Source organism: Chionomys nivalis, chromosome 8, assembly GCF_950005125.1.
Source record: "Chionomys nivalis chromosome 8, mChiNiv1.1, whole genome shotgun sequence".
Classification (NCBI taxonomy): Eukaryota; Metazoa; Chordata; class Mammalia; order Rodentia; family Cricetidae; genus Chionomys; species Chionomys nivalis.
Window position 1 is genome coordinate 82230456 of NC_080093.1, and position 24116 is coordinate 82254571.

At 45.3% G+C, this 24116-nt stretch overlaps 1 protein-coding gene across 1 annotated transcript in view; it reads right to left on the reverse strand.

Moving 5' to 3' along the window:
* The window catches only part of Insc (INSC spindle orientation adaptor protein), a 108075-nt gene extending 84232 nt beyond the window's left edge, over positions 1-23843 (reverse strand). The window contains exon 1 of the mRNA XM_057778993.1: positions 23520-23843. Within this exon, the coding sequence (XP_057634976.1) occupies positions 23520-23798 (279 nt within the window). The 5' untranslated portion in view covers positions 23799-23843. The remainder of the gene's footprint in view (positions 1-23519) is intronic.
* Between the last annotated feature and the right edge of the window lie 273 nt (positions 23844-24116).

Genomic DNA, 24116 nt, shown 5'->3' on the forward strand with positions numbered 1-24116 from the left:
TGGGGTTAGAGATTTCCAATGCCAGAACTGAGAGTCCACTTGGCTTACTTTAACCTCACAGTATCAAGCTTCAGGGTTGGCCCTTCTCCCTCATAAAATTAACTGCCCAGCTATTGATCGCTCCTCTATACCTCACCTCACCTCACCTCACCCCTTCTGTGCTTGAGAAAGAATTTTCTCCACATTCCCTCTTCATTTTCTTCCTGTAGAATGGGTCTCTAATCCAAGCAGAGAGTGGATTATTACCCTTTTAATAGTAATATCTTACCAGGCAAGTCCTCATTGTAGCTCAAAGGATGCATGGCTGGGTAGGAACGTTAATGATTTTTCTTCTCTAAGAAGCTTAAATAGCACCTAATTCCAGCACTGTGAAAGCTAGCCAGCTAGAAGGAAATTCCAGCTCAGCTTGATTTCTCAGTGTCTTATAACCCAAACGTGTAGTGTCTTCAGCAACAGAGTCTTACAATCTCATTCTGGTAGGCAACCAAGAGCATTGCGAATCACCTGTAATGTTCTGGGTCAGGGAGGTCCTACAAGCCCCAAGAACATAAAGAGTATAAAGGAAAATCCAAAGTTTCTCAGGGTAAAATCTAACGTGATGAGATAACAATAATAAAATGACATTTTTATTTATATCTTTATTATGGAGAAGAAGGGGCAAGTAAAAATATTGAAGAGAGAATTTAAAGCTTATATGGCAGATTAGAAGACTGGGAGACGCTTAGCAAGCATCAGGGCCCTTTACAGTGTAAACCGAAGGATTCTGAAGTCAAAGAAAAGGTCATATAATCCTGGAGGGAGCCCCAGATCTGATTCCGGATGAATCTGAGGGACCTGTCAGATGGACTTCCTCCATCTGAGGAAGCACAGTAGTCATGGACAGAAACCAAGATGTACACAAATGTTTGAGCTTCTACGATAAGATTCAGGAAACATGGCTTGGAGACTACAACATTCTAGCAGTGACTTCTAACCCATGATCTGTGCACCTTTCAGAAAGGAGCAGTGGGTGTTTCATTCATGGCTGCCCAACAGTGATGCAGGTGGAGCCCTCAGGCCAACAAACCTTCATTAGGGTGTTCTCTTGAATCCTGTGTCTTTTCACAGATGGGGATTGTCCCTTGGGGACATATAGTTCTTATATATCACTAACCCATTCGCAGGCTCCATTTTAAGACTTTTCATTCTCATTATCAGAGTAGGAATAGGACCTACACAATGACCACCATATAGTAAAGAGTCACTGTAGGACCATAGCTTTTACTCGTGGGAATGACAAACAGGTGAGAGAGACTCTCTAGAAGACCAAATAGTAAACACCAGGCATTCAACCTAGATGATGTTCATGAAGATCCCATAATAATTCTAATAGCTAATATTCATAGAGCATGAAGTATGTGCCAGGTGCCCTTTTAAATACTTCACACACTATTAACTCATGGTATATTATTATCCCCTTATAGAAGAGAGAAATACGTATTGGAGATGGTACACTAGAATCCAGGTGTGAGACTTGAGGACTGTACTGGAGGTTTCTCTCCCGTCCACCAATTTCCGAATAACCACTCTAAGGCTTAATATTAATTACAATCTATTTGAGCTGAACAGAGAATTCTCAACAGAAGTTCAAATGGCCAAAAGACACTTAAGGTCATGCTCAGCTTCCTTAGCGATCAGGGAAATGCAAATCAAGACAACTTTAAGATACCATCTTACACCTGTTAGAATGGCTAAAATAAAAAACACCGATGATAGCCTTTGCTGGAGAGGTTGTAGAGAAAGGGGTACACTCATCCATTACTGGTGGAAATGCAAACTTGTACAACCACTTTGAAAAGCAGTGTGGCGGTTTCTCAGGAAATTCGGGATCAACCTACCTCTGGACCCAGCAGTACCACTCTTGGGAATATACCCAAGAGATGCTCTATCATACAACAAAAGTATATGCTCAACTATGTTCATAGCAGCATTGTTTGTAATAGCCAGAACCTGGAAACAACCTAGATGCCCTTCAATGGAAGAATAGATGAAGAAATTATGGAATATATACATATTAGAGTACTACTCAGCAGTAAAAAACAATGACTTCTTGAATTTTGCATGCAAATGGACAGAAATAGAAAACACTATCCTGAGTGAGGTAAGCCAGACCCAAAAAGAGGAACATGGAAAAAATAAATAAATAAATAAACAAACAAATACTAACCAGTCACACAGAACAGAAACCCATGACCTCGGCTTTATCAATTGAGTGCAGAGCTTGGATTTTGAACCTGGGAGGTTCTTTCTGGAGTCTCTGACTGCAGGAGGATCAAGTTCTCCTGTACCTGGCATGCAGGTAACACTTTGAAATAGCCCTACAATGTATGTTTTATATTACAGTTTTCTTCCTTAATTGGTGAATTTGTGCAGAATGCCTAGCAGATAAAGTTTGGTAGATTCTGCATGCACAGCCTGCAAATCATCCCAAAGAGTGTCACTTTCCTCGTTCTCTGTATGTCACTACCCCAGCCATTTCCCACTTTGGCCTATGAAAGAGCTCCTGGGGGTCACCACCTACCACTTACTTCTCTCCGGATTCATTCAACTCAAAGCTTCCTCAATTCAACTTCCAAAGTGATCTAAAGACAAGTCAAATCACATCGCTTCACTATTCATCCCAACCTCACAACCATCACCAGTGACTTCCTACCACTACACCAAGGCTAACCCAACTAGCCCACTCCCATCTATGAAGATCTGACCCCTACCACTTTAACCTTTCATCTGGCCCCTCTCTGCTATCCAGATACTTTGGCTCTTGTTCATTTTAGCACCCACATCTCCTCTTTCTAAGTACTTTCTCTTCCAGGAGAGTCTCACCACCATCTTTCTCATCAAGTTATCCCTGTGACCCATTAGAGCTCTGCACAAAGATCACCCCCAGGGCAAACTCCCCAGCCCATGGGGTCAAGCCCTTCAGGGTGAGAGCCCCCTTAGTGTTTCCCCTCCTCAGAACCTACCAAGCTGACTATGGCATCAGCAACTTGTATATCTCTCCCCTGAGGGTCCTGGGACAGACACAGAGGCTTTGCCTGCTCAGTGCTGCCTCCTTCATATCTGACATGTCTGACACATAATGATTAATAAAGACTTGATGGAGGAAGGTCATTGGTTAATTAATAAAGAAACTGCTTGGCTTCATAGGTTAGAACATAGGTGGGTGGAGTAAACAGAACAGAATGCTGGGAGGAAGAGGAAGTGAGGTAAGATGCCAGGCCACTGCTCTCCAAGGCAGATGCGATGAAGCAAGCCGCCAAGTCAGACATGCTGAATCTTTCCCAGTAAGACTGGTGCTACACAGATTATTAGAGATGGGTTGATCGGGATATGAGAATTAGCCAGTAAGGGCTAGAGCTAACGGGCCAAGCAGTGTTTAAAAGAATACAGTTTGTGTGTTGTTATTTCGGGGCATAAGCTAGCCAGGCGGCCGGGAGCTGGGTGGCAGGAACGCAGCCCGCAGCTCTTACAACAAAGACTTGTTGACTGACTAGACGAGATCTTGTTGAAACAACTTCAGTTTTTTCACTGATAGACAATTGGTAACCATTTCAGTGTTGCCCAAGTGTTCCGAGGGATTATGACGGTGACATAAATAAAGACACACGTCCCTTTCACGTTCTTGCGGTCCTCACTGCCTGATCATGCCCAGCTGGGCAGCTTCCCTTCCTACATTCATATCTGGGTTTAGCAAGCTCTTCCAGGTGGACAGAGGGATGAACAATCAGGATGCGTTCATCAAAACTGCAGTGACAGGTCATCAAGAGAGACCTGGAGGACATCTGGGAGCACAAGGTGGGAATAAAGTACCATGGAGAGCTTCTTGGAGCATGCTCCCAATTCTGAAACTCCAAAGGAGAATCTGGAATTATTAAAAATGTGGCTAGAAGGAAAACTGAGGAGAACATTCCAGTGAGTACCAGATCCTAAGTACCATGAGGTCAGGAAGCAGGTGTATCTGGAAAGTGGAACATTCTAGAATGTTGGAATGTTGAAAAGAGATAGCAGACTTTAGAGGAAAATACCCCCAATGGCATAAGAATGCAGGAAAATGGGTAGCCATTTTTAGCATGGAGAGGAACAGGTAACATCTGTGGTGACCCTCAAAGGCAGGTGGGATTTTGTCAATAAAGGAAGGGACAGTGGCATCCAGGGCCTATGGAGCAGTCTGGGCTGTACCAGAAAATGTAGCAAGAATTTGGGACCCAAATGTTTCTCATGAAGCTGGAGGGAGTGTGCCATATGGTAAAGGAAAGAAAAGATACAGATGTTTTTAGTCTGTAAGTATTGATACTGTGGGTGGGAGGAGCCACTGAGATGTTGGGGTAAGGAAGTCAAACGATTAGAGTGGAGCTGCTGAGCAGTGGGTGAACTCCAGCAAGGGAGAATAGCTCCAGGGGCTTCATTCAGAAAACAGCGGGAGCGTCCAGGGAGAGCACTAGAGCCCTAGGAACACAAAGGAAAACGAAAGAACAGAGAAAAGCTTTGGAGTCCTCAACATCTGAACTCAGGGCCTACAAACTGGGACAAGAATGGGGGTGGTCACTGGAGCTATCCCTGAGGCACTAACTGGGTGCCTGACACCCTACAGCAATCAGATACTTCAAGGCCTCTCATCCCCCAGGGAGTTGCAAGCAACCAAGCAAGCTGCCACCTGGCCCTGCCTAACAGACTAAACCTCATGAAATATAGAAAGTGCTGGCTCCCTGGAGGAAGCCCTGGTGGTCCCTCACAGCTGTCAGGCCAGGAGGCCAAGAAGCAGGCAGAAAAGACCTCCAGGCCCCACAGGGCTGTGTGATACAGAAGAGCTTCAGCAAAGCACAGAAGAGGTCCCAACCCTCTGCCTGATGAACGGGATCTATCTACCTTCGAGACTTTACCAAAAGGCCACAAAAATTCTATCTATGAAACTGATGTAGGACTTCCCTATGTATGTTGTGAATGTGTTTTATTACCAATGGTTAATAAAGAAGCTGCTTTGGGCCTTTGACAGGGCAGAACAGAGCAAGGCGAGAATTCCAAGCAGAGATGGAGGAGAAAAGTAGGCGGAGTCAGAGAGATGCCATGTAGCCTCCGAAGGAGAAAGATGCCCCGGAACTGTACCAGTAGGCCACAAACCCATTGTAAAATACAAAATAATAAAAATGGGTTAATTTAAGATGCAAGTTAATTAATAAGAAGCCAGAAATAATAGACCAAGTAGTGTTTTAATTAATATAGTTTCTGTGTAATTAAGCCTGGTCTGGGAAGCCAGAAACGAATGAGCAGTCTTTGCCTACATGAAACTAAATCATGAACTTCTCAGGACTGAGTCTGTGGTACCCAGGAAGAAATAGGCTAGTCTTCTTAGAGGACCTTACATCAATCATACTCTTAGGATAGTAGAACTTGTGGGCATCTTGGGACCAGCTCCTTGCCACTTAATAACAGCAATAACCATGAAAAGGAGGAGAGTGGAAAACACTTAATGGCTATAAGACTGTTCTAAACACTTTACCCTTAGTCTTTAAAGTGGTTACCTTAGTTAGGTTACTATGTCATCTCTGTTTTTCAGAGGAGTAATGGAAGCATAGAAGAGGTTAATGTAGAAAAATGGAAAGATAAGTTCACAGGGAGAGAAATCTTGCTGACAAACACAGCTATGCCTGGATCATACACACATGTCTTGTAAACTGCTTGTCATCCCCTGGGAAATCTCAATATGCCTTTGCCTTGGAAAGATCTGTAAAAAGATCAACCAAGACTCACCATAGTCTGTGGTAGGAAATCAGTGGGAAATTGGTGCTCAGTTGTAAATCACGGATATCTGTGCCTGCTTTTATTATTTGTTGTGGTTATCATGAGCAGGGAAGCATCATACTAAGGGAAATTCAAGGGTCCAATTAATAAAAACCCAGAGACAGATATTGAGGTTCAAAGTGAAGGTCAGAAAAGCAAAACAGCCAGCCACTGGCTCTTACCTCTACCTCAGTCCAAAATGGTGATTCTGCCTCCAGGAATCCTCAAAATGAGACTGTGAGAGCTGTCTTTTCCCGTCTTATAATCCTCTCTAGTGCTGGAATTAAAGGTGTGCACCACTACCACATGGTTTCTATGGCAAACTAGTGTGGTCAGTGGGATTAAAGGTGTGTGTCACCACTGTCTGGTCTATAAGACTGGTCAGGGTGACTGTTTTACTCTCCGATCTTCAGGCAAACTAAATTTATTAAAATACAAATGAAATATCACTACAGTTAGCTCAGTAATGTGTATGAGTCTCTAGAGAGTCAGACACAGAGAGAAAAACATCCTGTACTAGCTAGTTTGATGTTAACTTGACACAAGCTAGAGTCATCAGAGAGGAGGGAACCTCAATTGAGAAAATGACTCCATAAGATATAGCTATAAGTCAATTTTTAAATTAGTGATCAATGGGGGAGGCCCTAGTCCATTGTAGGAGGTGCTACCCATGGGCTTGTGGTCCTGAGTTCTATAAGAAAGCAGGCTAAGCAAGCCATGTGGAGCAAGCCAGTGAGCAGAACCCCTCTATGATGTCTGCATCAGTTCCTGCCTCCAGGTTCCTGCTCTTCTTGAGTTCCTGACCTCACTGCTTTTGATGATGAACTGCTATATGGAACTGTGAGTAAAATTAAACCCTTTTCTCCCTGGATTGTTTTTGGTCATGATGTTTCAACACAGCAATAGTAATCTCAAGATATACAACATCAAGATATCCTTGTTGGAATTCATGCACCCAGAACCAGATTTATACAACCACTCATCTCTAAACGGCGTCACACCATCCAAGTAAATCACAATCCAGCCTCCACCAAAAGTCTTGTGTAGAGTCAGAAAAGCCACTGCTACCTCCATGGCATGTTTTGCAATAGAGCCTCCCTGGTTCTGGGCCAGAGACAGCCCAGATGCCCTGTGCTTTGGAAGCTGCACAGGAAGCTATTGTCTCTGGCACCTAGTTGAGATTAATATTTTCTCTGAAGGTTGTAACTGAGAAACTGGTGGCCAGAACTCTTGAGACCTGAGGTGGACTATTCCCTGCAAAGGAGCTCACCTGGGCTTTTGAGCCTTCCCTACTAGAGTTCTGTGGATTAAGAATATACATTCAGGGGCAGACTCCCCAAGCTTATTAATGTGTGACCTTGGACACCAGGTTTCATTTTTCTACAAGATGAGATATATAATCAATAGAAAATGAGAATTCTATATATACCAGTGAGTTTGTATCTACATGATCAGGGGGTGTTTGATATAAAGATCATGCCATGTCTCTTCTGGTAAAAGCACAGAAGTACAGGAAGAAGTCAGAGATCATTCTATCAACTCAACTCTAAGTATTCAAAGGCCTTTTCATCCTCAAACTTTAAATGATTACTTCTTACTTTCTAACTTTCCCTGATATAAATATTACCCAACTGTTCAAATGTTGCTTATATTTGATTTGCAGAAGAGAGATCTTCCCCACTGGGCCCAGATCCCAGGGTGTTAAAATTAACCATCACCAGGCTCCAAGCTAATGACTTACTGGTTGTAACTGCCACAAATAGACATAACTCTCAGATAAAGGCCATTAGAGAAAATTGAATAGCTCCAATGTGGTGAAAAAATTTGGATATGTTATTTCATAAATCACGTGCAGAGGTCTCACTGGGCAAGCTACTTCCCTTTCTGCATCATGATGAAGACACAACTTGAAGGGGTCTATAGACTCTTGAGAAAGAGGACACAGGAAGGAGAATTTACACCTTATATCCTCATAAATGGAACCTTTGTTTTCACCTCAATCCATGAGAGGATGATAGCACAGACGTAACAACCAGGACAAGTCAGGCACCTCTGGAACCTTCTTTCCTTCCCTGGTCCTCTGCACTGGTGGTCACTAAGTGGCCTTGAGAGGGTAGAATACTGAAGTCACAGAAATGCATGACTAATCCCACTTTAGCTCTTTGACCTTTGATTTTTTTAATCTGTAAGATCAGAATAAAACCCATTCTGTGCTGTTAGACTGTACTAAGAGCATAGTGCCTACACAAAACTTCAGAAGCCAATAACAGCCTAAGAATCTGCTGGGACCCCAAAACCAATTAATAAGACAGTATGTGAGAAGTGTCATGGTATCCTTCCATGTGCCCAATTTCTCACCTAGATGTCAAAGATCTGCTCTCCCCCAAAAGGCTGAAAGGGAGATTCAATTACGTGCATTGGAAAGAAGCGAAAGGAATTTGAATATAAAGAAAAATCAGTACATAGATACTGCTGTGGTTTGAAAATTCAAGTTCCCACTGGGCTATAAAAATCTAATGCCCAGTGTGAGAGCCTAGGGAGCTAAAAACTATGACAGTGAAGCCCTGCAAATGGATGAACACTATTGTATAAGAAAGAGCTCACAGAAGTGGGTTTGCTATCATGATCTTCCCATCTTCTGCTCACACAAAGACCAGTCCTTTCTGCCCTCTGGAGGGTGCATCATTCAGCTATCATCTTGGAAGAAAAGCAGTCCCTCTCTAGATGCAAAGTCGTGGGTCCTTGATTTTGGACTTCCTAACCTCCTGTACTGCGAGCCAATGCATTTCAGTTCATTATAATTACAGTTTTGACATTTGGAAATAGTAACATAGGACAGAAAGCATGCCTCCAATTGAGCACAGACAAACACTGCAACATTTCTGTGCTTAGCAACACCTACCATCCCAGTTCGCATGTGGCCAAAGGATTATGGGATATTCAATGGTCAAGTCAGTCTGAATCAGAACCTTGGCTCAGCCATGAGAGGAAAGTATCCTCACCAGCTCATTAGTGAAAAGAAAACATAGAAGAGATTTAACCCACTCCAAGGCTTGACTCATTCTGTGTTTCTAAACAGAATAAGCCAGAGTGTGAGAAAGCACAATCATTCTCAACACACTGTTGAAATTTCTGTAATGTGCATAGCTAAATAATCCTTTAAGTTAGGACGGTGTATGTCAGATACACCATCTACGTCTTCCTACTCAGGTTAACTGTGTAGACGTCAAACATGAATGCCAATCTGTAGAGTGCTGCTTCAACAATATTTGTCACTCTTCCCAGGACACCACACATAACAGCAGCACTTGGACAGTGTCTAAGGCACAGTAAGAGCTCAGTCTGGGAGAGTGAGCTTGAATAAAGTCCTATCCATTCTTTCCTACCCATTGAATCTGTCTCCAAGACATGGCCATCTCTGTTCACACATTCATTCATAAGAGCAGCTAATATTGCCACAGCCATGCAATTCTAAGATGCAATTTATCACACCCTAACCAATGACACCTTGACTTTGCCAGCTTTCCTTTTTATGAAGCAGCAGGGGGTCTTTCATTTTAATATATCTTAAATTCAATGAAATGTGATATATGGTACTTAACTACGTACCAAGAACTTTTCTAAGTGTTTCAAGTAAATAAACACATTTACAACCCCAAACATCCAAAGCAATCCATCCCACTGCTGTGCCAGTTTCAGAGAAGAAGAAACAGAAAACTGTAAGTCCCTTAGCTTGTTAGCTTACATGGTTGAAAAGTTGAGTGGGGGTAAAAACACTACCTTCTACTCCAGCCCTCCTTAACATATCACTGTTTCTCAGCAACTAACTTTTAGCTGGCAACAGAGCCCTGTTAGTTAGTTAGTTAGTTAGTTAGTTAGTTAGTTAGTTAGTTCGGAGCCTAATTTTTTTTACTGGAATTTTTTAATTCCAGTAAAATGATAGATCAGACAGTTTAAAATACTTCTCCATGAAAATGGCTTTAAATATAAAGATATTTATAAGCATAAGTTACTACTCTTGTTTGTGTGACAAAACCTGTCAAAAGCAACCTGGGGAATGAAAGAGTTGATTTTGGCTCATAGCGGGCTGGTGCAGCTCATCACGGTAGAAGAACACAGCTGCAGGAGAATAGGGCTCATTGTGGCCACAGTCAAGAAGCAGGGCAATGAATGAAAGTGCCAAGCTGGCTTTCTCCTTCTTTTCATTTTAGCTTAGGCCCAGAGCCCAGACCAAAGGATGGCGCTACACACAATCAGGATGGGTCTTTGCCCTTCAGTTCAGCCATTTTGGAAGCATCATCCCAGAGAAGCTCAAAGGTGTGTCTCCCAGGTGATTCTAAATCCAATAAAGCTGACAGGGAAGATCAACCACTTACGGTCTTAAAAATATATCACTGAGCTGGCAGGAAAAATGGAGAGTCCAAAGCAGGCTGAGGTATCAAGAGGAGCTTTCCACTGAAAACATCTGTGAGATGTTGCCTCCCTCGAGTATTTGTTTCTTTTGGGTATTAGGGCAAGGGAAATAGGGGCTAAACACTAGGGATTCCCGAAGGGGAAGAATCAAACACAAGCCCAGAAGAGAAGAAACTCAATGCACAGAAAAATGAGAACCTAACCTTCTCTGCAAAGTGTCCGTCATAAAATCTGGGAATTAATCACCATGGCATGACCCTCATAGAGACTGAGGCTTGGGTTTGCATCACCTGCTAGAGGACTGATGATGGAACTCAATTAGAAATTTCCATTCCAAGAAATAAGAGAATTCTTGGAAACAGATTCAAGAAACAAAGACTACAAATTATAGCCATGCTATTCTAAGAAAGAACCCAGAAGAATGAAAAGATATATTGGTACGCTAAATGATAGAACAAAAGGAAGCTCAGAGGACACCGACACCTTCAAAAATGAGAAACCAAGGCTCTGAGTGAAGAATGACATAGTCTAATGAACATTTTACCACCATTGCAAGAAAGATAAGAGAGCATATGTGCAAAGTAGCATTCAAACATAATAACTTCCATATCCAAAAATAACAGTGAGTATCAAATGAAACAAATACAAAAGATGCAGACATCTTAAGAAGTTAAAAAGACTAAAGAACACCAAAGACAGAAGGGATTTTAGAAATACCCAAAGGTAAGCGGATTCCATTACACAGTGGTTAGCATGCTGGAAGTAACCAGAGAAAAACAGGCGTAGAATGAATAGAACTGCTAAGTGTCAATCACAAGAGAGGAGACAACCAGAAATCACCTGGCTGGGGAGGATTGTCCTGGAGCTCTGTGTTCAGAGGACTGCACTTAGTCAGAAAGTGGATGAAGTAAGATGGTCTCAGAAAAGTAAAAGTCTCACAAGAAAGAATTGCGAAGGCGTTCAGAAGAAATGGAATGTTGCATGGGAAGGTGAACAAACGAGGATTGCGCAGTCCCCAGACACCACGCCTTGAGCTAGACTAAGCATCAGACCTCAGCGCTACCTCTGCACACACACACACACACACACAGTCCAAGTGCCTGCGGGAGGCTATGCTCTCCCTCTCACTGGGAGGGTTTCTTGTAGTGGTACCAGGCAACTTCACAGCCAAAGCCACTTTACCACCCAAGTTCATGGCGAGTGAGACATAACTGGCTGTGAATGAAAACTGCTCTTGAAGAAAGTCACATGAGTACATAAAGTTCCCTCCATGGGCAGGTAGGTCTTCTGGTCAGCCATCTCTGAGAGCAGACTCCTGCTCGCCTTAGTCAAGGCTGAGTGGGAGAAAACAGCATCCTCTCTGCCTCAAGCCCCAGGTTTATGCTAAAGATGGAGATGGATGAATTGTCCTCTTTATAGGATTTCCTTTTCCACTGGTAGAGATATGCAAATGCATAATCAAGTCAAGCACAGTAATTGGTGTAGCCTGAGTTCAATGAGATGCCTAGCTTTCTCTTGCCGTGGGTGAGCACTCTCTATGCAGACATCCTGGCGGGAATGGAGATGCTCTAAAAAAAAAGTCTTGCTCCTCCCTTTGCCTATCAGACTATTGAAACAACTGTCTCCAGGAAATTGAAATTCTCCCAAGAGCTGGAAGAAGGAAGAGCTGACATCTGGTGCTGGCCTGGAGTGGTTGTCTCCAGAAAGAACATACCCGAGGACGACAACTCGCCTTTCCGTCTTACAGGAGAGACTAGACTGACACAGTGGAAACAGGCAGGACGACACCTTGACCAGGACTAGTTAGTGATACACGCCTCTTACCTTCAAATAATCTAAACTTTATATCAGGTCCCTGAAGACAAACTTGGGAGGGGTCACTGGTCCTCTTTATGTGCCCCTCTTCCCATATGACTATACTGGACGATCTCCTTTCCAGAAACCCGATTCTAGTCTTCTTCCTATAGCTTACTCTTCCCCAAACCCAGGCCACACTATGGTCTATGTTCAAAGATAGCTTCAAGTGACAAAAGACATCTGAAATTTATCCGAATGATGGATGCTCATTTCTCCTGCTGACTGTAATAGCCACTGGACACCCCAATCACTGTATACCCAACTACTATACCTCTAGGGCACAGCATCCCTCTGCCTATACTCCTGGGCCTCTCACCCAAAGCTGTTACAGTCTTGCTGGTCCCCAGCCCCAGCCTACTTTGCCTATGCTAATGTCTGTCTCATTCTCTCCAAACACAATTCTCACTGTAAAGTCCTACTGGAAACCTGCTGCACTCCCTCAGCCCCATGTCTCCACGCACATCTAAGCTCTGTGTCCTCCTCACAGCTGTCAGCCCCTGGCCCCAGCTCTCCCCACATCTTTTAACACTACCATCCTGTCCTCCCGTAGGTCTCAGCCCCAAGAACACTGCCATAGTCTCCTCAGGACTAGCCTGCTGGTCCTGATTTTTAAAAGGCCATTGCTTGAATCTTCCTCTGGCCTCCATGACAGGGCTACTGCAACACTGCAATGTTGGCTCCATTTGTGCTGGATGTGCTGAGGATGTTTGACTTCCTAACTATCCAGTGACCTCCCAGAACATTTTGTCTCCCTGTTAGGGCCAAAGTCCACAAAGATACACCCACAGCAGCTAGTATCCTGCATGGGGTTCCACGTGTTATAAACCACCAGGCCTGGAGCTGGAGCGATGGCTTAGTCATTAATAGCACTTGTTGGTCCTCCAGAGAACCCCAGTTTGATTCCCAGCATCCACATTAGGCAGCTTACAACTGCCTGTAACTCCAGCTCCAGGGGATTTGACATCGCTGGGCTCTTCTAGCATCTGCACTCACACGCACATATCCACACACAGACACATACCTTACACATAACTAAAATAAATAAAAATTAAAATTAGAAAATCCATAAGACATGATGGAAAGATTTTATGGGACATAAGGAATAGATGGTCAGTTATGACCACCTTCTGTCCCTTGAGTAGCAATAAAGAGAACAGATTGCAGAAGGGGATGAAAGAGAAGAGAGAGGACTTAAAGCTTCTTCTGTTAACTCAAGGGACTCAACCCTGCCAATGTCGTTCCTAGCATTCTGACTGCTGTATGATTAACATGCTGGAACCCTCTGGATCTGGCTGCCATTGCTGCATTGACTACACCTCCTTTGGACTCTGTCCTCACTTCATCCAGTCATACTGACCTTCCTCACACATGCCTCCAGGCCTTCGCCCTTCTCTCCACAATGCTCTCATAGCTTGTGCCTTTTCCTCCTCCAGGCCTCTGCTTGATCTTAGCCAAAAGGCAGAGGAGATGCTGGCCTCTGCTTCAACGGTGCTTAACCACACCTTTCCCACTCCTGGAGTTCCTTTGCTACCTCTTACAGCTCTACATAGTGCTGAGAACTGTGTTCGCATCCTGCATGTGACCTGTTGACTATCCTCCCAAACCAAAAAGCAAATCCTGCAAGGAACTGACATTGGCTTTTGCCTGTCGTGCTTCTTGGGTGTCTAGAGCAATGCGCAACCCATAGCAGATGCTAAGTAGATGCTTGAACAGATGCAAGAGTGAGCAAGTAGGTAAATGAGTCTGTAACTTAGCCCCTTGGCGCCCTGGGCACTGTTCCAAGATGCTGCTATCTGATGGGGCTGCCATTGTCCTCTCCTGCTCAGTCCCAACCCTGTCTGCTGCAGCAGATGGACAGCACACATTTGGAGAGTTTCGTAAATGACAGTACCCAGAAAACCGGAAGGACAGCAGCATCTGTAGAGGTGGGGCCAGGGCTACTACTGCCTTGTTTCTAAATGCCATATTTTAAAGCTTGTTCTCCCTACACTTCCAGCCTCTCTAATTCCACAGAAGTAAAGGACAATCAAAGTAGAAAATTAAAAATAAAAAACAGCTCCAGAGGGAGCAGCTTGCCCTTCTCTTTGGGTCTGAGCCCTAACCTTCTCTGCAGAGCCCAACAACCACTTCACATCAACTGGCTAATAGGTTGAGGAGTCAGTGCCTAAGCTATCATGGAAGGGAGGTCAGGAAAGTGGAGAACAAGAAGGGAATCAGGAAAGGGAAGCAATAAAAGAGAGTTGGTCAGCAGGAAAAAAGCAGACAGAGGCAGAGAAAAAACTACCATGCTAACCAACAGTAGCCAGTCAACATGGAGCTGACCCCTCCTGTCTCCTTACCTGGGCCTCTGGGCTGTGAGGACAATGGATTAAAATAGCTCAAGAGAGAAGAGGATCCTCAGCTTCCAGCGTGGCATATAAATCCAACCTCAATTCTTGTTTGTCGATGGATGGGGGGGGGGAGTGACCAAAAGAAGAGAAAACTGCCTGATGGAAGACAGGAGAGTGAGGAGTGCAGGAATGGGTGAGCCCGAGGGACCACGCGGCCTATTCTATGCTTGACTTCTCTACAAGGGGGACTGGCTGGGTTTGTGTGCCCAATTCTCTGTATTCCCTTCAGACTTATGCCCAGCCGAGTTGCATGTTGGCAGCTGCTGATCATATAATCATTCAGGAGACGGGCCTGCTCCAGGGAGCCTTCCTGTGACAGTAATGATATTTTCCCCAACACATAATGTAAGTGCTCAGCAAACCAGGGTGGGGAAAACAAAGAGGCCCAAGCTCAGGGATAGCACGGGAGGTCAGCTGTCTTCTCAAGAGCACCCCTTGGGGTTATACAGGAATATGATGTGATGTGATCAGCATCTCCACACATCTCCTAGGGGACAGTCCAAGTCATTGAGCCAAAAGACGGTACACGTTCCAAGATGAATGATTTATCTTTATCTTCAAATAAAGTTTTCACTTAAATGTTCTTTATGTTAAATGGTGCCATCATCTTTTTGGTTGCTCAGTAACACTTCATCCACCCACCAGCTTGCTCATTTATCCATCTTTCCATTCACTCAACATGTCCTTGTGGTGTGTATTCTGCTACCAACTAGGATACAGAGAACTGAAAAAGGGAAATTTCCCAGACAGCACAGAGCCATAAAATAAAACAAGATAAAATAAAATGTATTAATTATTACAGCAGAAAAGGAGATCCATACTGTGATGAAGTCTTAAAGGAGGCACAATGTGTTTTATAAACTCTATAAAATGGGATTTGATCTAGTCGGGGAGGTCATGGAAACTGAGGGATAGGTAGGCATTTGGCAGGTGAGGAAAGGAAGGAAGAGAATTCTAGACAGCAGAGCAACTCTTGCAAAGGTCTATGGCAGCAGGGATAAAAGAACAAGCCTGGGAGAGGATCACTGGGACAAAGAGGGAGGAGAGTACCGTGGTGTGGGAAGATGTGAGCAGGGCCAGACAAATGAGACCTCATCAGCTTGCTTGGGTATTTGATCTTTATCTCAAGATCAGTTGGAAGCTCCTGAAGTGTTTTAAAGAAGAGAAATGGCAAAAGCAGAATTGTTCTGAAGTCCCCTTTGGCTGCTCTGTGAAGATGTACTGGAGGGCAGCAGGTATGGACACATTGTCACTCAGGTATTTAGAGTGGTACCTTGAACTAGAGGATGCTGGTGAAGATGGAGAGAAGTGATGGACTTAAGGGATACACACTCAAGTGAACAGGCATGGGGGTGGCTGATTCGGGCTTGGAACAGAGAGATGAGGAGGAGGATGGCTTCATCTCTCTAGCTCAGAGATAGTGAGGATGATGGCTCCATCTCTCTGTTTTAGAGATGATGAGGATGGTGGCTTCATCTCCCTCCCTGTCTTAGAGATGAGGAGGATTTCATCTCTCTCGTTTGTGCAGCTGTAGAGATGAGTGAGATCTGAAACACCTGGTGAGGAACAGGTACTCCCAAGATGGACAGGGCAGGAGGAAATGGACAGGCATTCCATGATGAATGTGTTGAGTTTGACAGCCTGGGAGACTCCTTGACTGCCTCTCTGCTACTTTCTGTTTTCAACAGTTATTGTGTAGTATTGACTCCACCGGGTCTCCGAATTGACTCAACTCAGACCCCTGTGATTATTCCCTGTTTAGTTAAAGCAATATCCTGGCTCTTTCCTCTCTAACTTTTCCCCTTCATACACAAGTCTTTTTAAATAGTATCTCCTGAAAGAGGCCTTCGCTGAATCACCATCACCCTAACATGCCCATACCCTGTTACTCTCTACATTAGGCTAATGGATTATTTCTTCTAAGAAAACACAGCATCTATCATCTTGGTTTACTGCGAAAGGAAATAGACATACATGTCTTAGCTCTGCCAAGAGACCATATACACCAATAACAAGGGCATGGGTTGCCCACAATTGGGTTTCTAAATGTCATTACCCCATAAAAGAAGCCTGGGATCCTCAAACAAATGTCTAATTCCAAGCTGGAAAAAAGAAGAATCAAAATAAACCCTAACTTCTTGCTACTTCAGATAATAAGGAAGCACTCAGAGAATCATGGAAACTAATTGAAGAGAAACAGAAGCCAGTTTACAACAGCCTCCCACTAACTGAATCTGAGATTGTGTGACTATCAGAACTAAAATAAACAAAACACTTCATTCATCTGATGAATTAAAAATTTATGAGACCCCCCCATTAAGGAAGAAAGGCAGGAATAGAGGGAGGGAGAAAATGAGTACTCTTTCTCATAAGGGAATAACAATAAATAAATAAATAAATAAATAAATAAATATAAAAGGAATAATGAATTCAAAATTATGACTGATATATCACTATAAGTTTTATGACAAATATGGTCTGTCTATATTCCCAAAATATATTTTTTCTTTGTCTGTATTCTCAAAATATCTCTCTACAAGTTACTTGTTAACTTAGATGAAAACAGCAATTTCACTGTGAAAAACTGATAGACATCACCAGAAGTGAGCAAGGACAACCTCCATCATCAGAAGTCAAGGGCTTGCTGAACTGAAGACTCAAGAGAACACAGTTGCCTGCCTAGATCATGCAGACTAACTCCAGCTGGGCAGACCACCAAACACCCAACATGGAGGATACTTAATGCAATGGCCACCTGCACTGTTCAAAGCAAAGGGGGCAAGAGAAATAATGCAGGGGAGACAAAGGAGACACAAGAGTTAGAAGGAAGATGGAATAGCACAAAGACGGTATCAGGGCTGTAATAGATGATCTTCTTTGTCAGCTTGACTGAAACTGAAATCAGTCAGGAGACACACTTCTGGGCATGTCTGTGTTTCCCAAGAGGTTTAACTGAATAATGAAGACACACCACCCTAAATACAAGGGGGGGCAGGAAGTCAGATGAGTACAAGCACCCCACTTTCTCTGCCACTACACTTATGTCTTCACCATCCCGATAAGCTACATCTCCTCAGATCATGGACCACCTTTTGTTCCCTAGGCTGCTTTCATCAGGGTTGCCACAGCTACAAGAAAGGTGAGTAACACAGCACAGCCTGCCCTGAGGCAGGAGACTGTCCTTCTCTAGACACACACTGAAGGATTTAGGGATAAAGAGGGAGTGCGTCTCTAATTCATTCTGAGATTGATCAGAAATATAAAAATTGGTTTGCATTCACACTCTTAACAAAAATAAAAATATAATGTATTTATAACCATGAGATGTTAGTTATACATGCAATAAAATGCATATATAAGTGAGAAGGGTGTATTTGCTCGTTATTGGAGAGAACAGAAAGCAGAATTGGTTTTTAAAAAGATATCATACAATCACCTGAAAACTGGATGAAGAGAAATTTCTCATCTGGTCTTGCAAATTTTAATTACGTTTAATATAAGATTAAAATTCAAAGTGACAGTGGGGCGGGGGTGGCGCACGCCTTTAATGCCAGCACTCGGGAGGCAGAGGCAAGCAGATCTCTGTGAGTTTGAGACCAACCTGGTCTACAAGAGCTAGTTCTAGGACAGGCACCAAAGCTACCGAGAAACCCTGTCTTGGAAAATAAAAACAAAAAAAATTTTAAAGTGACATAAAATAGTAAGCAGCTAATAAACATTTAGTGAATGAATGAGTGGACCCCCGTTGTTCTATAACCTCTCTATTGAAAATGTCCAGTACCCTGCCTGTCAATATGTGAGAACTATCTGGATAACCGAGCATAGCATCATGGCCCAATACCCTTTCCAGGCTCTCTGCAGAGTCTTCTGTCTCATTTCCATCACTGCTGAACCACACCGCAGGCTCCAGTCACAGTAACTGAGAGTCCCCAAAGCACACACTAAGAAAAGCTTCGTGGGGTCTAGAGAGATGACTCAGTGGATAAGCACTTACCATGCAGGCATGAGGGCCAGGGGATGGACCTCCAGTACCACGTGAAAACATAGCAGTCCACTTGTAATCAGTGCTTGTGAGGCAGAGACAGGATCCCCAGGGCAAGTTTACTAAACTAGACTAGCCCATGGGTAAGCTCTGGGATCAACAACTCCGTAAAAAATACGGAGAGTTTGAGGAAGACATCCATGGGCACAGATGTGTATGCATGCCTGCACATACATGCGAACACACATGCACACATATGTACCAGAGAGAGAGAGAGAGAGAGAGAGAGAGAGAGAGAGAGAGAGAGAGAGAGTTTAGCTCCTGAGCACAAGCCTGTCCTCCTCTTCACTTTCTGGAATTTATTATCTTTGAAGATGAAGAGAATGAGTGTCCATTTCTGGAAAGGTCTCTCTGATGTGCACAGCTGGAGAGGACCCGGCCTGAATGGACCATATCTAACAACAGACAGGCCTCTGTGTGTATGTGTCTGTCTTGTCGCATGGTCAGATGATGACTTGGGGACTAGGGTGTTTCTTTGTCTCTTTACCACAGGCTTTGCCTGGCTCCTAAGAAAGGGGTTCAATTATATGTCAGCCATGAATTAGCAACTCAGTACTAACTGAATGTCTAGATTTGTCCCTGGGTTCTTCTTCATCATCCTCAAAATACACAGAGGGCTGAGGGAATGGAGCTTGTCTCTCATTTTACACAGAAGGAAGAGGGAACAGGGAAGGTAAGATAACACAGCATTCTCAGAGGCTGAGACCTGGTGCCCACCTCTCCTGTGGTCTAGTGTTCTTTCGTGAAGGCGGATGGGACAGGAAGCAGGGAGATCGTCTTTCAGGGTTTGTTCTTTCTATGACAAATGCTTGGTTTCTGATAACCCCCTGCTTCTATCATCACCACTGAAATAAGACACACCCATTTTATAGGCCAGCAAATGGAGATTAGACATGGGATCCTACTTTCTGCCTGCAAAGCTTATGGGCTTTTCCTCTCGTATTGCCAGTGTGCGCAGCACAACTCTGACTCCATTAGGATGAACGGCCTGGATGAAACACTCTGTCCCACAATGGCTCACAGGCTCACAATGCAGCTCACACTCTCAGACCACAGGCCACACTTCCCAGGGTTTCCAAACCGAGATGTTTGGTTTGTAAGACTAGCTTTCCATCTCTCCAGTGCAAACTGAACACCATCCGCAATTACTCAGCCAAACTGCTGACGCCCACAGACACAGCATCATGCCTGGCAGAATCCTGTCTGCCCAGAGACAACCTCAGGGGATCTGGGACACCCCAGAGCTTGGCACTGGGGGTACTTAGAGCTGGAGGAGGGAAGTTTGGACTGACTAGATCCTGGAGCTTTGGTGGGGGCTACATCCCAACAACAGAGATTGCTCTGGGGAAGAATAAAACCACAGAAGCCCAGTGTTACCTACCCCATGATGTTGGCTGGGAGAACTGCACCTGGCCCATGAGGCCTTCCCTTACCTCTACTCCCGTGTCCCAGGGAGTGACTAGCACCATCTGAGGCTGGGAAGGCCAGGAATGCCACTCAGCCATGAAGCTGGCCATATTCACTTCCTAGTTCCAAACAGCGACAAGCCCTTAGAGCCTTACCTAGTTTACCTGAAGGGGTAGTTTTCCTACTTTCGGGTTTCCAAAATTGGGAGAGTTGCCTGTCCTACTCAGTGGCCAGCATCCATCCACTAGAGACTCCAGAGGGCAGACCTGGCAAAGAAGTATGGCAGGCTCTGACCTGGGGCTTATTGGACCTAGCTATGCTCCCATTCCCTTGTGTCTAAACTGCAAGTGCCCATTTCAGAAGGGGTCTTAGAGGTTTCATGAAACAAAAGATTTAAAGAGCTCAAAACAGAGAACTGGTTTTTACTAGATATTAAGTGTGGGAAACTGTGAGTGGCCTTCCCGCTCGCACATTCTGGCATCCCACACCATGTACTCTTGCTGGTTTGAAGCTTGCTTACCAGGTCAAGTTTCAGTGTCTGGAAGCCAACAGAGCATAACCAGAATGAGTACTCGGCAGAGGTACAGTCTCCTCTTTGAGGTCACATTGGTCCAGAAAAGAGCAAAACCACTAAACCTTACCCAGTAGCAGGCCCAGGGTATTTCCTCTTTCGCCACTGCGGTCAAATGCTTCTCACACAGTTAGCCTTGAGCATGAGCAGGGGCCACCATCTCAGTAGATTTAGCGCTCGTGGAGTAGCAGACACCCACATGGGGCTGGAAAGGTCACCACCAAGCACCTCAACCTCTGCCCTGTGCAAGCGTAGCCCCGGCGTGGGATTTTCCCCAAACGCAGCAACCTCTACAAGGAAAATAATCTCCCCAAAGGAATTAAACCTTTCACAAGCCTTGTGATAGCTTGAGCCCTGCTCTGGGTCTCTACCAGTAACAAATGGCTTTCTGCCTATCTGGCAGACGTGAGACCCCTTCTGGAGAAAGAGATGGGGGCTGAGCACCATCCTATGGCCTCCAGGCTGAGGGGAGGAGACAAGATAACCCTCCATGGGCCCCTGCATGCTCTGAACTCTGAAATTCTTCATCCCAACCTCTGTCTCCACAAGGCCTCAATCAAGTGGTGGGAAGCAGGGCTCAGACCCAAGAGACATAGACCTCCCAGCAAAGCCCTAGGAAAGGCAGGGTCACATGAGGAAGGGGCAGTCATGGGGCCATGGCCAGGTTTAGGGCAAGGATCAAACCCCTTTGGGCACCCAGACACTAGGGCTTTTGAGACACAGAGGGGCTGAAGCCCTCAGAGCAGGGGTGTTGATCAATGCCCCAATTCATTCTAGACAATCCCCATTGTCTAAACCAGTACAGAGATAGCCATTCTCTCCACCAGCCACTAGGAAGAAAAGCCCCAAGACATGGTTACCAATCAGAGCTCAAGCATGGAAGTCACAACTGAGACATATAGATTAAAAATCAGATGAATGATCTCCAAAGGGGATGAGAAAGAAAGAAAGAAAGAAAGAAAGAAAGAAAGAAAGAAAGAAAGAAAGAAAGAAAGAAAGAAAAGAAAGAAAGAAATAATGTGGTTTCAAATAATGTGGTTTCAATCTTCAGAGACTAACAGAATTATTGATTGTTGGTTATTCTTTTATTATTAATATTATTATCATTATAATTATTCTCGTTTCTTCTATAAAGTATAAGGAAATTTACATCTAAAGATGTAGTCTCTGCAGTTGTTAAAGTAGAAACCAGAGCTCAAGTGATAACTGTTTCTAACTTAGCAGAATAGAGCAGTATGCTGTCCCTGGGGTTCCTAGAAGTCAGAGTGAGAAAGGAGCCATGAAAGGGAAAATACTTCCTTCTCTCGGCAGAAAGCCTGCTAAGCCAGCCACAGCCAGCCTTTGTTTATCCTTCTCTCAGGGTTGGATCTAGGATCAGACCAAAGGAAAGACAGACCCTAGTAGACTGCTCTGGAAATGGTTAAGCGGGATCCTTTCAAGAGATTGAACGGGCAGCGTTTAGGCCAAATCACAAACTCAAAACCTTCCCTAACCTCCCAACCAAAGAAGCACATTGAATTTGGACACAGAACAGAAGCCTACAGGGAAAAGAATGGACAGGGCAGGAGGACTCTAGACGTCATAATGAAGTAATAACCGTAAATGTAAGTACCAGCCCCTGGCATTTGGGGGCATTCGGTGTTCCAAGCACTGTTACTGGTCTCCCAGTGGTCTCCATGTAGCTGCTGCAGGAGCAGGAGGGGTGTTGAAAGGGCTGTCTCCCCAGCAACTGCAGGCAGAGGGACTCAAACCCAGGAACAGAAAGAATGGGTCCAGGTCCATCCGCCACCCCATGCCCTGCCCAGCCCCACAGTCTCCCTGCACCTCTGCAGCTGAATGCACCTGAATCATGAACTTGAGTCTGGGGCAAGCTACAGATGCCAAGGTTCACGCACATCCTCGTCTAGCCCATCTCACCTGGTAAGATGGGCCTTCTCCCCTCTAAAGGAGCAACTACTGTGTTCCAACCTGGACCTTAAGGCCAAAGGGTGCTATTCCGTGGCTCGGCTCCATGGACAGCCCTAGTGCAGATGAGATGAGATACCCAATGGTGTCATGTCACCTCCTGCCTTAACCCCCAGACAAAACCCTCAATGCAAAGTATTCTCCTACTCAGTTCAGGTTTCTGAACCCGTTTTTCATAGATTCCCAATGAAGGGTACAGGAAGCAAACTGGGCTAGGGGTAGATGCCAGGGTCAATTCAAGGCTGTGGGATTTTGCTTACGCGTTTACATGAATGCATGCTGCATACATGCCATTTGCCATGGGTGTGCAGTCTGTGTGCAGTGTGGCTGCACTTAGTGTACATGAATGAGTGTCCCCGTCCCCCGTCCCCCATTCCCGACCCCGGCCTCTTCTCTTGGTTATGAAAGTGGAGTTCCAATCCCGGCCCCATGGAGAAAGGTCCGTCACAATTCCACTCGCTCTCATAGAGGATGAGAGCTTTAAACTCCAGTGTGGGCCAAAGCCTGAGAAACCAAAGCTGCCTGCCCTACAAGAAAGCCACCCAGTTTGAGGACAACAGCTGGGGACAAATCAGGTCACCCTAGGAAGTGTGAGTTCGGGTGTCTATTGCTCCTTCTTCACCTTCTGCCTCCTGAGCTGACTCTCACCCTCATCCATCACCCTCACTGGCAGGTTTTCTCCCTCTAGACAACTCTCTGTCCCCTGTTCACTTCCACAGGCACTGCTTAGACCTACCTGTGTGCCACCTATGAGCATGCTCCAGACCCGCCTCTCTCTCTCTCTCTCTCTCTCTCTCTCTCTCTCACACACACACACACACACACACACACACACACACACACACACACACACACTTGGGAGGGCATGTTAGAAAACTCCACACGCTGGCATCCTGTGCTAGACACACTCTCTTCCACTGACACCCACCGGTACTCACAAACTCTCACACTGACACAGTCACACCTGCTTCCCTAGGGGACACAATTAGGCCAGCAACTCCAGCCCCAGCCCCTGAATCCAGTCACAGGAGCTCGCCATCCCCCTCTGTTTACTTACTCTGAGCTTACAAGGCAGAAAGCGAGTGTTTGCAGGGGCCAGCGATGGGTGGCAGCTCCCAGCAGTTGAAACTCCGGTGGCCAGGCGCAAAGTGACCGCGGGGGCCGGCGCCGCCGGAGGCTGTCTGCTGCCCCCACCCCCCAATCTCAGGCTCTTCCCTAGCGGTGCGCACCCCTCCAAACGTTTGTCCTGAGCCAAGCACCGTGGCCTGCGAGGCTCTGCCGGGGAGCGAGGGTTATTTCGGAGCCCCTGGCCACAGTGGAGACCGCGCGCTGTCATCTGTGGGAGCTCTGGAATGGGGACGCGGTCGGGTCTAATTAGAGACCCGGCTCACCCCTGGGCTGGGCCGTCACCCGGAGCCACCAGAGCCGGCCAGGCGAGGGCGCCCACATGTGTCCCGCATGCCAACATCTGGAGAGGGGAAAGGACTGAGCTGCCATGATCAGTTTCCTGGAACTGAAAGAAAACAAGGAGAGATTTGGGAGCAATTCACATCCCTGAGGAGGGCACAGCCTCGCTGAGCAGCCCCAAACGCCAGGAATGCGGCTGGGTTTGTCCACTGCAGGTGCTTCCTTTTGGAAACTCAGTTACCCACTT